The 16,992-nt window shown below is 42.3% G+C and overlaps 1 protein-coding gene and 1 long non-coding RNA gene across 4 annotated transcripts in view; one reads left to right on the top strand and one right to left on the bottom strand.

Moving 5' to 3' along the window:
- Window positions 1-2,016, bottom strand: part of TMEM266 (transmembrane protein 266) — a 64,951-nt gene extending 62,935 nt beyond the window's left edge. The window contains exon 1 of the mRNA XM_069456995.1: window positions 1,880-2,016. Within this exon, the coding sequence (XP_069313096.1) occupies window positions 1,880-1,893 (14 nt within the window). The 5' untranslated portion in view covers window positions 1,894-2,016. The remainder of the gene's footprint in view (window positions 1-1,879) is intronic.
- LOC138374297 (uncharacterized) overlaps window positions 1-16,992 on the top strand; it is a 65,399-nt gene that overhangs the window by 13,128 nt on the left and 35,279 nt on the right. For 2 of the 3 annotated variants that reach the window (XR_011231374.1, XR_011231372.1), the window contains exons 2-3: window positions 3,620-3,720; window positions 6,472-6,553. This is a non-coding gene — a long non-coding RNA (uncharacterized lncRNA). Of the gene's footprint in view, window positions 1-3,619; window positions 3,721-6,471; window positions 6,554-6,915; window positions 7,000-16,992 lie in introns of those variants that run through there. The other variant, XR_011231373.1, reaches the window with a different exon arrangement.

Here is a 16,992-nt window from a genome sequence, read left to right as displayed (position 1 = left end):
CTGGGCCTCAGTTTCTCCAATTAGAACAGGAGGAGGTGAAATAAGGCTTTCGAAGGGCCATTCCTTCTCACTGTATGATGTGAGGGATAAGAGAAATATGGAGCAGAGCCGAAGCAGCTCTGTAGTTACAAGTCCCTATACTTGGGTGGGGAGCTCTAAATTCTAAACGTTTCCAACAACCATTGAAATCTAACCAGGAATACACGGTGGCAGCTCTCCAGAAGTTCAGAGCTGAACACGTTTGCTTGGGTCATCTGATAAGTGAGGGGAAAGTGGGATTTTTATTTTAATGCCACGGATTGGCTGCCTAGACTACCTGAATTCACCAGATAATTTCCAATGCCCTGATTCTCTTTTGTATGCCTTATTTGAACCTTTGCTTTTTTGCAACTTGTCAAGCACAGATAACAGTACTCATCGTTAAGCGACATTTACAAAATGACTCAAGATCTTTAGATGGCACAGTCATAGGATACGAGGCTTCTGTGTTTCTCAACAACTGAAATAGAAGTGTGGGTGTTCATGGGGGGAATCCCAGCTCCCCCAGGTGTTTCCCGAAAAGTAGGTGCTGGGTTGAATTTGTTCTCTTTTCTTCTGGACTACTCAAGGAAACTATGGATTGCTGAACTGAACAAACAGAACTTTCTGATCAGTGAGTTGTTTATGGAGGGTGAGTTTCTGAAACTAACAGGATATAGCTCTGAGAAGCATGAAACAAACTACTTCTCCCTTCCTAACTTTCCTGACCTCCATTTCCCTCCTGCCGGGGGTCATAGTGGCATAGCACCATCTCCGGCCATGTGGTCATCTCAGCATAGAGACAAGGCCACCTTTAGTGGGAGTGAAGGTCCCACATCCTGGTATTGAAACTACATCCTGGTCTTGGGTATGAAGAACAGCATGGTAGACAAAACACATTACTGGCTTCATTCTTTGCCTCTCATTGAGCCCACGCCCTTTCCCTTGCGACTTTGCAGCTCTTCCCATCAAAAGGAAGAGTCTACTTCCCCAGCCCTTGATGCTTCCTTCAGTCGTGTGACTTGTTTTGGCCAATGGGATGTTAGCAGACATGACACCAGCAGAGGCATGAAAAGGCCTCTGTGAATCTATGCCTGTGCTCTTGTACCTCCAGCGTCACCATGAGGAGGTGACTGGCCGAGCCTACTGGAGGGTGAGAGACAGTGGAGCAGAGTCCAGTCTCACCTAAAGCAGCTGACAGCCACCCAAGGCCCACAGTTAAAAGTGATCACAGCCAAGATCAGCAGGGCTATGTGGCTGACTTACCAGACATGTGAGCAACAACACTTGCACTGTGTTCTACTGAGGTTCTATGGTTGGTTGTTACACAGCATTACTGTGGCAACAGAGAAGGGGTTCACATGCAAGATGACAGAGCAGCCAGGCCCACAGCTAAAGAGGCAGGGACAGTGTGGTATTAATATAATAGAAGGAGTCCTATTTTCATCTTAGTACTTTTACCAACCAGTTGCAAAACACAAAATAAGTGACCACTTTTTACAGGTGCTTGGTAAAATTAAGTGCTTGGTCCACATGGCATCTTAGGTTTTGGGAACTATTATAAAATACAATATTATAAAAGCAATTCTCCCTTAACAGTTCTGCTCCTGGTTTCATACAGCCTGCTTTTAGAAACCCTCTCATGATTGCTAAATTTCCTTGCAATTCTCATTTTGTTACTTTATCTTAAGCACTTCCTAATCTTATCTTGAGGCTTACTTTCGAAAGGTTTCCCCATTTTTCTGTGGTGTCCTGCTAAAGAAAATGCATGTAGTGGTTGCCTAAATTAGAAGATCCTCATGTTAGGGGAGATTTAGAGCAATAGTTCTGGATGCAGATAGAAGATCCCAGCATTACTTACTGTGGATTGGTCATGTTGAAGGATGCAACCAGAGACGGGGTTTCTGAGTGTCTAGTGGGGCTCAGCTGTACTGCAGTCTGCCATCAGCATTTCCAAGCGTGGATTCTACAGGACACACACACACAAACAGTGCCCTGAAAACAAAAGTAGTTATTGCCTTCAGATGCCAAACCAAAGTCCTCCTAAGCTCATCTAAAAATGGGAATCCTTGGAACTTTCTTCCATCTAGCACTTTCTTCAGAGTCGTGCTGCATAGATTCTTACAATTACCTTATGCAGGGGTAACAATAGGCATAATTTCTCTCTTTTTTAGAAAATTAAACAGAGTCAGAGTGACAAGGTGAGCTTTCTGTGTCACAAGGAGATGGCAGAAGAGCCAGGTTAGCCCTCAAGTTTTCTGACTTCTTGTCTACAGCAATTCCCACTAAATTGCTGTGACACCACAAAACAGCATCACTTTACACCTCAGTCTTAGGAACCTCAAAAACAAGCGTTGTCTCAAAAATCTCAATTGTTTTCCACATATTTTTCCTCTCACTTCCCTTTCCTTTCTGGTAGTGCTGTCTCTCTATTCTTCCAGGCTTTTCTCTTTTCCTTTGCTCAGCTGGGTCTCATAATGAGAAAGGCAGCAGACCAGTGAAGCTAGGAGGACAGATCCTGGACCAGACTGCCCAGGGTTAGAACCTTGCCCCATTTGCTAGCTGTGTGACCTGCAGGAAGTTACTTAACCCCTCTGTTCTCAGTTTCCCCATCTGTAAAATGGCGATAATAATAGAACTAACTAGATGAGGTAATTCATGTAAGATGCTTAGAACAGTGCCTGGCACATAGTAAGTATTATATGATGTTGGCTTTTATTGTCATACTTATTATTTTTTTATAAAGTAAAATTTCACAGTCTGTTGAATCTGAGCACATCCCAAAGTATTTGGGTGGCTGAATATAATATTTCCTTTTAAAATTTGGACTAGCTAAACAGAATATACTTTTCTACCAACCAATGCTACAGTAGCACCTAGAAGTCTTCTGAGAGATTGTACAACCTAGCAGAAAATACACAAACAGACAGACCCACATTCTGAGTGATTCTGAACAAGTTATCAGGGAGATTACTCAAAAGGGCAATCCTTCTGTAAGTTGCATAACACTGCAACCTGCTTCTCCTACAAGAAATCGACGCACATAAAACCTGCTCTCCCAATCCTGCAGCTCAGCTCTGAGGGGCAGTTGGACTAGAAGCAAAGGGGGAGGATGCCACATCGTGCAAAATGAAAAGCTGCTCCCATGAGGGGAAGTAAATTTGCAAAGTGAGGAAGCTCCTTTAAGCTCTATATAATTAAGAAAAGACAGAGCTCAAGTTCAAGAAACTTGAGGAAATCCTGGGAAAGTCTGAACCTGGAGCAACTGGAAATGAGAGAGATGCAGAGCTCTCTAAAATTAGAAGGACCTGCACAGAGGAAGCCACCAACCATTTCCACACCAGAGGCTTGTGGGGCAGTAAGAGCATGGGGACAACACCAGGGAGAACTGGACAGACGTTTTGTAACCACACCTTATTGAGGGTGTCTCCTTCCCTTAGTATACCTTAGTAAGGGGGTGGGGGCAGTCTAGGCAGTAAAAACACAACTGTCTTCTACAGTATTTGGGATTGTGTATTAATTGTACAGTAAACTTTATAAAATTCTCCATTCCATAACACGGATTTAATTACTCTTAATCTTTTTTGTTCTCTTTATAAAGCTTCAAGTTAAAGTATTCCCAGTATTAAGATGGATCATCTGTATTGTCTAACCTCAACTGACAATGAAGTCAGGATTGAGGTATCCACAAATGGAGGCCAGGTGAGCAATACTTCCTTCCAGAATGGTGTTTTAACAAGCTGTGTTCCCAAATGAGTATTGTACATGCTACTCAAGATATTAACCCTATGGAGAATACAACAGGAAGCTCCTAGCTTTCACGGACCTTCCAGTCTGGCTGGGTGGGCAAGTTTAAAGCATGCAAAACTCTAAACTTTTTGTATATCTCTAGTAGTGAAGAACAAGTAATAATTGATAAATCTATATTTATAAATACTTTTAAATAAACACAAGTTCCTGTACTAATATATTATGGCCAATATTAAATGTGAAAAAATAGAAATGAAAATGATGAAAAAATTTTTTGACTTTTTAGGAAGGAAAATTTCAAATATATACAATTGTAGGGAATTGCAGAGTGGACCTGTAGTTTCCCACCACCCAGCTTCAACAGTTGTCAGCTCATGGGCAGTCTTGTTTTCTCTATATCCCTGCCCATTCCCCATACCTCCTGATTATTTTGAAATAAATCCCAGAGGTCATTTCATTTGTCTGTAAATGTTTCAGCACGTAACTCTAAAGAGAAGGAGAAAGATTCCTTTTAAAAGATATAACCACAAAACTATCATCACCCTCAAATCAACATTTTCTTAATATCATTAAATATCCAGGCATTGTTCACATTTCCTCCATTTGTCCTGTGATTTTATTAAGGTTTGTTAATTAGGAGCCAAACAGGTCCACACATTATGATTGGTTATTATGACTTCTGAGTTTCATTTAATCTGTATGTTCCCTGCCATCTCATTTTTTCCATGCAATTTATTGGAAAAGCTGGGTCATTTGTCTCACAAAGTTCCCCACAGTCTAGAACATGGTAGCCCTTAGTGGTGTTCTAATAGGGTCCTCTGTCTCCCGTATTTCCTGAAAATTTTAATTAGTCTATAGCCTTGACTCAGACTCAGGTTCAATTCTTTTTATGCAACACTTTATAGGTGATGTCATAACTTCCATTAGGAGACACATATTATAATATCTTCTTGTCCCTCTTTTTATGATATTAACAGCCGTTGATGATGGTTTCCTAGATCCATTAATTCATTAAGGTTTGCAAAATGATATTTTAATTTTATCCTTCCTTCATTAATCAGCTTCTATGAAGACAAACTTTCCCTACTCAACTATTTGATTAGTCTAAGGTACAGTTCATATAGGGAAAGAAGGATAAACGCTTAACTTTCCCCCTTTTATTTATTATTTCTCAAAATAATGAATTGGCATCTTTTTATCTTCCAAAGTGATCAATGAAGTGTTTGTGGTTATTTTAGCAGCATCAGGGATTCATTCACTCAGCAGGGAAGTGGATTCCCTGAAAAGGAGTGGGGAAGAAATGACTGGCCTCTCCAGTACCAGGGCAAAGATGAGGGAGGAAGGAGGGTAAAATCGTATGTAGATGGACAGCGAGCAGGCCGCGTCTGCTGGGGTTTTGATCCTTAAGAAACAGCACATTTTAGAAGGCAACATCCCTTATGACGATGGGAACGCTAAGCCTGGATGTTATTTAAAAATAATATTTTCCAAACAAACCTCAAAGCACAAGCCTAGCACGAAGCAGGTGCAGTCTAGCACTCTGTAAGTGAACATCTGAAGTGCAAACCTGCTGTCTCATAAACCTGACAAAAGCAGAAGAGAAACGTGTGTTGGGTTTACTGAGTCTGGCTCTGGCGGACAGTAAGGCTGCTTTTTAGCTTCAGTAAAATTCCAGCCTCTTCCACTTGTTGCTGATGAGTCTATGTATTTACCAATATCATGTTTGCATGCTCTGGCCAGATCTGCAAAGTTCAACCTTCCTAAGCCAGCATCCTTGGAATTTCAGGGCTGAAATAGGCTGCTAAGGTCAAGTCAGTTCCCTCACCGACCAGGTGAAAGAAGCCACGATTCAGCTCACCTGTCCCTAGCAGCCCCCAGGTCTACTCCCCACCCCTTACTGGAGTGGCTGCCCTTGGCACCCCATTTCAGTGGTTCCCACCCTGGTTTTACTCCACATCACCTAGGGACCTATTGGGAAATATAAATTCATAGGCTACACTGTAGAAATGCTGAATCAGAACTCTGCAGGTGAAGTCTGAGAAGTTGTAAGTTCACCAGGTGTTTCCGACATGCAACCATTCTATTTGACCCTTTCTGTCAGTGGTTCTCAAACGTTCTCAGGCACCAGAATCACCTGGGGGGCTTCTTAAAATACAGATTGCTGGCTCCTCCCCCCCATGAAATTTCTAATTTAGTATGTCTGGCGTGCGGGCCTGAAAATGTACATTTCTTTTTTTTTTTTTTTTTTTTTTTTTTTGAGACAGAGTCTCACTCTGTTGCCCGGGCTAGAGTGAGTGCCGTGGCGTCAGTCTAGCTCACAGCAACCTCAAACTCCTGGGTTTAAGCGATCCTACTGCCTCAGCCTCCCTAGTAGCTGGGACTACAGGCATGTGCCACCATGCCCGGCTAATTTTTTGTATATATATTTTAGTTGTCCATATAATTTCTTTCTATTTTTAGTAGAGACGGGGTCTCGCTCTTGCTCAGGCTGGTCTCGAACTCCTGACCTCGAGCGATCCACCCGCCTCGGCCTCCCAGAGTGCTAGGATTACAGGCGTGAGCCACCGCGCCCGGCCATGAAAATGTACATTTCTAATGGATTCCCAGGGGAGACTGATCTGCTGATCCACAGACCACACTCTGCTCTACTGAATCAGAAAGTTTGCTCAAGGTAACCTAGGTATTTTTATCCCTGTTTTGCAGATGAAGTTCAGTGGCTGCAAAGCTACTGTGGTGGAATTATCAGCTGAACCTACTCTGGCCAGGCTGAAGGACCAGAGATAAGGTACATCAGTTAAAAATACTTTTGTCTGGGAGGCCGAGGCGGGAGGATGGCTTGAGACCAGGAGTTTGAGACCAGCCTGAGCAAGAATGAGACCCCATCTCTACTAAAAATAGAAAAATTAGCCGAGTGTGGTGGCATTCACTTGTAGTCCCAGCTACTCAGGAGGCTGAGGCAGGAGGATCGCTTGAGACCAGGAGTGTGAGGTTGCTGTGAGCTAGGCTGATGCCACGGCACTCTAGCAGGGCGATGGAGCGAGACTCTGTCTCAAAAAAAAAAAAAAAACAAAGAAACTTTTGTTTGCAAGTAACAGAATACCTAACAGTGACTTTGGCAATGAAGACTTTTCTATCTTTCATAACAAGAGAACTGGAGGAGGTAGATGATTCCAGAACTGGAGCAGTGGCTCAAAGACATCACCAAGGACCCAAGCTCTTTTTTTCCTCAGTTTTATGGAGGTATGAGTGACAAAATTGTGCATACTTGGGGTATAAAATGTGATGTTTTGATGTATGTATGCATTGTGAAATGATTACTACAATCAAGCTAATTAACATATCTATCACTTCACGTAATTACCTTTTTGTGTGGTGTTGGTGAGAACACTTGAGATCTAGTCTTTTAGCAAATTCAAGTATATAATGTTATATATTAACCATTATTGGTCACTGTGCTATGCATTAGGTCTCCAATACTTATTCATCTTATAACTGAAGGTTTGTACCCTTTGATCAAAATCTCCTCTTTTCCCTCACCACCCACCCCTCACTACCCACCCCTCGACTCCTGGTAACCACAGTTCTGCTTGCTGTTACTATGAGTTCAAATTTTTTTTAAAAAAGATTCCACATAGATATGAGATCACGCAGTATGTCTTTCTGTGTCTGCCTTATTTTACTCAGCCTGATGTCCAGCAGCTTCATTCATCTTGTTGCAAATGGCAGCTTAACCTTTTTTTTTTTTTAAGAAGGTTATTCTTTTTTAAGGTTGAATACTATTCCAGTGTGTGTGTGTATCACATTTTCTTTATCCATTCATCGGTCAGTGAACACTTAGGTTGTTTCCATATCTTGGCTACTGTAAATAATGCTGCAATTAACATGGAAATGCAGGTATCTCTTCCAGATAGTGCTGTTATTTCCTTTGGACATATACCCAAAAGCAGGATTGCCGAATCATAGGCTAGTTTTATTTTGAATTTTTTGAGGAGCCCCATAATGTTTCTTGTGTTGGTGGTACCGATTTACATTCCCACCAACAGCGTACAGGTCTCCCTTTTCTCCACATCCTCACCAGCACTTGCTATCTTTTGACTTTTTGATAACAGCCATCCTAACAGGTATGAGGTGATATCTCACTGCAGTTTTTATTTGCATTTCCCTGATGATTGGTGATATTGAGCATCTTTTCGCCATCCTGTTTGCCATTTGTATGTCTTTTTTGAAGAAATGTCTATTCAGGGCCTTTGCCCATTTTTTAATTGGACTGTTTTTTGGTACTGAGTTGCATGAGCTCCTTATGTATTTTGGATATTAACCCCTTATGGCAGTGGTCCCCAACCTTATTGGCAGCAGGGACCGTTTTCACGGAAGACAATTTACGGACTGGGGAGAGAGGGATGATTCAAGTACATTACATTTATTATGTGCTTTATTTCTATTATTACACGTAATATGTAATGAAATAGTATACAACTCACCATAGGTTGGGGACCCCTGCCTTATGGGATATATGATTTACAAATATTTTCTCCCATTCTGTAGGTTGCTTTTTCATCTTATTGACTGTTTTCTTGGTGCAGAAACTTTTTAGTTTGATGTCATTCCTGCTTGTTGATTTTTGCTTTTGTTTCCTGAACTTTTGGTGTCAAATCCAAAATATGATTGCTGAGACCAATGTCAAGGAGTTTTCTTCTAGGAGTTTTATGGTTTAAGGTCTTACCTTTAAGTCTTTAATCCATTTAAAATTTATTTTTATGTACGGTGTAAGATACGAGACCAATTTCAATTTTTTTGTACATGAATATTTAGTTTTCACAGCGTCACTTATTGAAGAGTCTGTTCTTTCCCATTGTATATTCTTGGCACTTCTGTTGAAAATTAGTTGACCACGTATGCACGGATTGATTTCTGGGCTCCATGTTTTGGTCCATTGGTCTACACATCTGTTTTTACACCAGTACCATGCTGTTTTGATTACAATAGCTTTGTAATGTAGTTTGAGATCAGGAAGTGTGATGCTTCCAGCTTTGTTCTTGTTCAAGATTGCTTTAGCACTTTGAGATCTTTTGTGGTTCCATATGAATTTTAGAATTTTTTTCTGTTAAAAATGCCATTGGAATTTTTTTTTTTTTGTTGTTGAGACAGAGTCTCACTTTGTTGCCCAGGCTAGAGTGAGTGCCGTGGCGTCAGCTTAGCTCACAGCAACCTCAGACTCCTCGGCTTAAGCGATCCTACTGCCTCAGCCTCCCGAGTAGCTGGGACTACAGGCATGCGCCACTATGCCCGGCTAATTTTTTCTATATAGATTTTTAGTTGTCCATATAATGTCTTTCTATTTTTTAGTAGAGACGGGGTCTCGCTCAGGCTGGTCTCGAACTCCTGACCTTGAGCAATCCACCCGCCTCGGCCTCCCAGAGTGCTAGGATTACAGGCGTGAGCCACCGCGCCCGGCCGCCATTGGAATTTTGATAGGGATTGCATTCAATGTGTAGATCACTTTGAGTAGTAAGGACATTTTAACAATATGAATTATTCCAATCCATGAACACAGGATATTTTTCCATTTATTTGTGTCTTTGACAATTTCTTTCATCAATGTTTTATAGTTTTCAGTGTACAGAGAACCCAAGCTCTTTTAATCTTTCCATTTCCCCATCTCATGTGTGATGTATTCCACATGCTTGTTGCCTTCTGGTTGCAGAATGGCTGCTGCAGCTCCAGCTTGCACATCCTCACACCAGTTCCCAAACAAGAAGAATCAAAGGCTTCTTCCTCACAAGTCTCTGATCTTTTATTCAGTAGGCATTATCTTTCTAAGCTCTCCAGACAACATCTCCTGATGTCTCCCTAGGCAGAGCTGGGTCACATGGTCACATGGCTGTCAAGGAGTCAGGGACAATAGGCAGCTGGCCAAGGGGGTTAGGAGAGATATGAGAGCCTAGCTGAGTCAAGGTTCATCCCTCGGGGATGGGCATGTTGTTTCTATAAACATAATCTTGGTTCTCTTAGCCAGGAAGAAGCAGGCAGGGGCTGTTGCCTAGGTAACTAATTGTATGCCAGATCAGGTTGGGACACTTTGGTTCTGAGGCTTGGGTAATAAGCCTGGGACTCCAAATGAGACTGGCTAAATGTTGGTGAGTGGCTGGCAGGAGATGTGAAGGATGTGTTCTCACAAAACCTTGGGGTTCTTTTATTTGGAGACAGTGCTGCACATGACATCATAAAGCCCACTGTAGAATTTGCTCCTAGGGAGAAGCTACTGAGCTCTAGTCCCTCTCATGGACATGATATTCCACACCCCCAGGAGAAGAAGGCTGTGGTTTTTGTGCTAGATGAGAAAGGCTTCTGTACAAAATCACAAGGTCATCCTTGTTTTTACCTTGACTCATTAATACCTTGCTCCATTAAAAAGGTGCCAAAATGAAGACAACCAGTCCTGCACCTGAGTGTTTTCCACTCCCATCTCCTCTTGCAAAGGAGACTGCAAATGTCTTAGCTGCAAATCTGCTAAGTGGGCAGAGAGCCCACAGTAGCTTTCTTTTCTACATGCAGCAAAGTCTCTTGTGGCCCCCTTTAACTTTCTATCGTTTGTCATCTTCACTTACTCAATGATGCAGTCTGTCAATTACTGCTGATCTCATGAAGCACAGGAAACACAAAACAAGATTACACAAAATCAGATCAAATCATCCATAATTACTCAGGTATTCTGTGAAGAAAATCAAGAAGACATTATCCTAATTCTTTCTTTCCCCTCAATATCTTTTTTCCAGTTTTGAGCTTCCCTGAGTTCCCTAAAAAATACTTCCTTAAGTTGAACACACGACATCAGTCACCCTGCTGGGACAAAGGATCCACTGGCTCCTCGCCCCTGGCTGGCCTAGGTAGAAAAAAATGCCACCCAGCAAGCATTCTTCAATCACAGCCTAATGTCATTTTCCCTCCAGAATGCTTTTTTTCCCCCCTTGATTACATTTACATTTCACAGAATTCCCTCTAGAATTCTGCAGAGCTTCTGAGGAACTCAAATAGCTATGATTTTGGTAACCACTGACAATGAGCTGGAGGGCCAGTGGCTGCCCCGGCACCTCTAACCGTCCCCTCTCCCCTCAGTCAAGCAAAACTTGTGTAAATGGCATCCTTCAAACACTTTTCAAATTTCCAAAGCCGTCTTCTGCTTCTCAGGATGTTAACTAACATATGTGAGGAACCCAGATATAATTAACTTTGCTACTGAATTCTACATGGCACCAGGCAAATGACTATGCTTGTCCTCTTTCTTCAATACATTTTGTACTACATGTGGTAAGACTGTAAAAATTTTTTTACCCTTTTTTACCTCCATTGTATCAATGCTCCCTTTGTCATGCAACTTTACATTGCCCTTTTGCCCTGTGCTGGGCTTTGCCATGTGGCTTGCTTTGTCCAAGTAGATTGTGAGCAAACATGAAAGCTCTCATGGGATTGAGTTTGCTCTCTTTCTCTCTCTTGCCCCCTTCCTATCACCTTGACAGCATGCCCAGGCTGGCCTGCTAGAGAATGGTAGTTGCCCCAGTCACCCTAATCAAGACCAGCCACAGCCAGCTGCCCGCCCCCACATGTGTGAGTGAGCTCAGCCAAGACCAGAAGAACTGCCCAGCTGTGCCCAGCCTAAATCGCTTACTCACAGACTCATGAGCTAAATAAAGGGTTTTTTTTGTTTGTTTGTTTTTTTTTTTTTTTGGTTTGTTTTTGAGACAGAGTTTTGCTCTGTCATCTGAGCTAGAGTGCAGTGGCATCATCATAGCTTGCTGTAACCTCAAACTCACGGGCTCAAGAAATTCTCCTGCCTCAGCCTCCCGAGTAGCTGGGACTACAGGTGCGTGCCACCATGCCTGGCTAATTTTTCTATTTTTTTGTAGAGATAGGATCTCACTCTTGCTCAGGCTGGTCTTGAATTCCTGACCTCAAGCAGTCCTCCTACCTTAGCCTCCCAAAGCGCTAGGATTTCAGGCGTTAGCTTCCATGCCCAGTGGTTTATTTGTTTTTAAATTCATTCTTCAGTCACTTATTAGCACCTTTGTGGTGTTTCAGGAGCTATCCTCAATATCAAGGTTATCTGATAAATGAGATACTGTCACAGCACTCAAGAAACTCAAGGGCTAGTGACAGATGCATGGACAGACATTTAAATCAAGTAAGTGAGAATAATGAAACATTACAAAGGAGTGTTTTGAAAGCTGCAAGCTTCTTTATAAATATTAAGCAACTAATGATTCTTCACACTGGCAGGCACAACCCCTCTCCTCCTCCAGCCATCTGTTAAAGAAAGGTTTGTTTTTTTTAAGCCCACCAAGTTTTGGGGGTAGTTTGTTATGTGGGATTATTGTGGCAATAGATCACTAATACATTATGGACAAACATCCACTGCAACACATAAAATAATACAAAGATGAATATTTTTTGAAAAGCTGAACCTCTCTCCAGCCTCCATCTTACCCCTTCCCCTTCCTTGCTCCACTCTCACTTCAGGCCCCTATCCTGATACCCAGGTATGGAAATCCTTGCTCAGAATTACGCAAGCATGCACTCCGGGATACAGGCTAACTTTCTGTGGGTTTGTGTTTAATAAAGTCAACCCTGCAATTTGTTTTTATCACTTAGCAACATATAATAGACATCCTTTCTAGTCAGTAGATAAAAATTTGTTTTCTCAAATTTCTCAATTCATACATACACACATATGCACATATATAACATCATATAAATTGGTTATCATAAAGTTCATGTTTTTTGTTGAGTCAGTTTTTCTTTTTTGCCTGCTTCTTCCGTGTTACCTGCCTCACTGTGGTATTCTCCCAACATACACATGCACACTCACACACAATGTTAACTTGTGTATATTATCTTTCTTTACTTTTCTCTGTGTTTACATACAAGTAAACGTTTCATTGTTTTATTTAAAAATATATATTCACACTTATCTGCTTTTTGCTTTTCCCACTTGACAGTATCTTGTAGAAATCCCCCTCTCCCAAATCAGGTAGTAAAACCCTAATTCATTTTCTTATTAATGGCTGTATAATATATTCCATGGTATGGATGGCCATAATTTAGTTAACAATTTCCCTGTTGAAGTACAGTTTATTTTTAGATTTTTTTTGACCACTGTGAAAAATGTTATAATAAACACCTCTGTACACATTTTATTATATACTGGTAATTACATTTGCATGGGACAGATTCCTAGTTGTGGCATTACTGGACTAAAGAGTATGCATTTTAAATTTTAATAAAACAAAATAAAACAAAATTGCTTTCCAAAGGGCACTTTAACAATTCACACTCTGTAGCAAAGTAGGAAAGTTCCCCTTTGAGGGGAGAATATTAATTGTAAAGTGTGAAAAGTGACTGTGGACCAGACAAGTCCAAATACTTGCTTTAATTATACCTTCTTCCCCAGGGAGCACTGGAGGGAAAATCAGAAAAATGGAGGATAATGGTAAAACCAAAAATAGTAGCAGATACACCAAAAGAAAATACTTACTTAGCCTAGGAACTACCCCCATCACAATATTTCTATGAATTGTTTCAGCAACAGTCAATCCCCTGAGGATCCTATTTTCTTCCCTGTGCCATAAACCCTAACCCCCCAAACTAAACCAACCACATAACCTTGAGGTTAAATCTTGGGTTTCCTCAAGTGCTCTTCCCCTGCCCACGCCCAGGACTTACAAGCTGGTGGAGATAGTGGATGGAAACATGGCAGGCTTAAATTTGATCGAGTTCATAACCAACTAGATAACCTCAATATATAGGTTAGTGCCAAAAACATTACTAGAAACTCTTAGATGGTGGCATCAGAATTTCCTGGATTCGCCCCCTCCAATGTAGTGGCTTCCTGTCCTCATTCCCAGGGAAGTCAATCTCCTCTCATAGATCACAAGTCCTTGCATGATAACAAGGGTCAAAAGGTTGGTCAGTGTCTCACTGGAACACTAGTGGCACAATGCCCCTTGGCACCAGGCAGGGCCAGGTTTAAGTGAGGACTTGGGGAAGTGCCACTCACCAACACCTCTCTTTGAAGAACTCAGGTCTTTATAGAAGCCTCCCAACTCAGAGCTGTCCCTCTACATGATGCTACTATGTGATGCTCTGTGTAAATCTTCTGGGATGCTAGAAGGATCTTACTACCTTCAAAACAAAATTGTTTCTCCCAAAAGGGTAGAAAGTGGAGGGAAAGTAAGCTAAGGTCTCTGTATCACTGATGCCACTTTATTGGTCAGGAACTCCTCAGGTAATAGGCATTTACAGAGATCTTAGTGTAAAGCTTGGTGCTGGGAACTAAGCTGCAAAGTGGTCTAAGGCAATCCCTGCTCTCAAGTTTTCAATCTCATCAGAATGGAGGATCTGAGGCAGTAAGATGTGAATGATGACTTAAGATGACATGTGCTGAATGCCAGCTGAGTGGTACAGAGAAAAGGTGTGAGAAGATTAAGGCAAGAGGAAGTCATTGTGGGCTGCATAATAGAAAAGACTGTGGCTCTTCCCATGGATGCAGTGACTTGGCCTTACCTCAGTCCACTTATCCAGTTAGTGGCAGGGGCAATGAGAGAGCACTAGCCTTCTGGCCTTGAGCCCCATGGTATCTACAAATGGCTCTATCTGCAGTGGGCCTGAGGACCACCTGGAGAGCTTGTTTAAAATGCAGATGCTTGGGCCAGCAGAGGGATTCTGATCAGGAAGGCCGGGAACGTGAGTTTCTACCTGGGAAACACTGGCCTAACTCTCCCTCCCCATACCACCTTTACTTTCATGTCCCCCCTCAAGAACCACAATCAGGTTCTCTTTAATTTTACAAACACCTCTAGGCCTCAGTTGATTTCAGTCTCCTCTTCTTCTGCTGCCCCTCTTATGGACCCACTGCCATTCCCAGCTTGTCTCCTCTCAGAAAATCCTTCATTTCCAGAAGTTCCTGGGCCTGAGTCCATTCTTATGGCTTCCGTGGACCTTTCTTATCTACCCTTAATCCAAAACAAGCTGCAGAGATAGTCTCACCAGGGCTTGCATTCAGGCTCAGGAAACATAATAAAACTGCTCCAAGACCCAAACTGGTCAAAACATTCCCTTGGGCTCTCTTAATAAGCAATGGGAGGTAGGTGTGCAGATGGTCCCAGACTAGGCAACTGTGAAACGGGGCAAATCCCTCAGTCAGAGCCCAGTTTTGCCACGTGCAAATGAAGACAACATGACTGAGCCACCTGAGGCAGGGTTATAGGATTTCATTTGCTCTGGTATTTGACGAAGTAGCATGGCATGTGATGTCCTTGTCTCTAAGAAGCCATCGATATAAGGTAGACAGTCAGTTTAATAACAGCTTGTTAATGAAAAAAACTCAGACACCTTCTGTCTTAGTCCATTTGTGTTGCTATAAAGGAATACTTGAGGCTGAGTAGTTTATAAACAAAAGAAGTTTATTTGGTTCACGGTTCTGCAGACTGTACAAGAAGCATGGTGCCGGCATCTGCTTCTGGTGAGGGCCTCAGGCTGCTTCCATTCGTGGGGGAAGAGATAGGGGAGCTGGTGTGTGCAGAGATGACATGGCGAGAGAGGAAGCAAGAGAGTGAGGGGAGGTGCCAGTTTCTTTTTAACAACTAGCTCTCGTGGGAACTAACAGAGTGAGACCTCACTTACTCCTCCACGGAGGGCAATAATCTACTCATGAGGGGCCAACCCCCATGACCTAAACACCTCCCACTAGGCCCCACCTGCAACACTGGGGATCAAATTTCAAAAAGAGGTTTGGAGGGGTCAAGCAAACCATATCCAACTATAGGACTCTCATATTAAATTTGTGCATCAAGTGTAAGACCCTGATGGTTTCAATAATGGGGAAATATGGAAAAATATGGGTCTTAGCGCTGAATAAGGTGACTATGTTGCTACTGTTAACACTGAACATTTGAAACATGAGAAGATAAAAATAAATATAAACTGAACTTCAGGGAGTCCAGAGGTGCCTTACCAATTCTCCATTCTGGTAACTGACCAAAATTACCAAAAAATCAGCAAAGGGGTGGGAGACAGGGAGTTCAGAAGTAAAGGAAGAGAATGGGGCAGTCAAGACCACATTCATCAAGAGAGAACCAACCTAAGGAGCCACAAAGAGCCATCCCTTTAAGACCTCTGAATTTGGAGGGTGGAGGGAAGTCTCCTGAGAGGGCCAGGGCGGGACACTGGCTGGCACACTGGGGCCATTTTCATCTTTTTTGTGACCAGCAGTGTCCCGAGGCTGCTGGGGTGGGCTGAGGAGAAGCACTGGTCACGGCCTCCGCTGCTCTGCAGCTGGTTCCTCCGACCCAGTTTCTAAGTGGTCCAATCCTAGGACAGACCAGGACTAACACCATCCTTGAGGGGCTTCTCCAAAGTGGCTGCTCACGTGGAAGTAGGGAGCTATCCGGAACCAAAGGGTGACCTCTGTCCCACTTCCAACAGGAGAGAATGTTCTCCCAGCTCAATGGACAGTGACCCCCAGGAGAGAACCTGCTCACAGCCTCACTGTAAGGGGTGGTGACAGGGGAGCCTGGCTCCCAGGGCGGTGATTTTCACAAAGCAAACCAAAGTTACAGACAGTAAGATGACCCACCTCGCCAGTAAGCAAAGACACATAAATTCAAACCAATTTTCTACTAATGGGCTGGGAAAGATTTATAATATCTAGTGTTGGTGAAAGTGTGAGAAATTGGCCATTCATGTACACTATTGGTAGGAGTGTTGATTGTTGCAATTTTGCTGAATGGCAATTGGACAATATTTATCAATATTATATTAATATGCACACTCTTTGAGCCAGCAATTCCACTTTTAGGGGATATGTTTTAAGGAAAAACACACACACACACACACACACACACACATATTAATAGAAGTTTGTCCAATCATTGCTATAATAGCACCATACCTAGCACATATTAGGGTTCCACAAATATTTGATTCATGAATCAATGAAATAATAAATTATAATCCATCTAAATGTCTAACAATAGGAGAAAGGTAAAATAAATTAAGGAACTTCTGTATTATGGAATTATTATACAATTATTGAAAAGGATGAAGCTGAATGGTTGCCTAGAGCTGGAAGTTGGGAGAGATTGACTGCAAAGGGACCAGAGAGAACTTTTTGGAACAATAGAAATATTCTATATCTTGATTGTGGTGATGGTTCCAAATGTACATTTAAAG

This window comes from Eulemur rufifrons, chromosome 2 (assembly GCF_041146395.1).
Source record: "Eulemur rufifrons isolate Redbay chromosome 2, OSU_ERuf_1, whole genome shotgun sequence".
NCBI lineage: Eukaryota > Metazoa > Chordata > Mammalia > Primates > Lemuridae > Eulemur > Eulemur rufifrons.
Note: the sequence above shows the minus strand (reverse complement) of the source record. Positions and strands in the feature narration are given on the sequence as shown.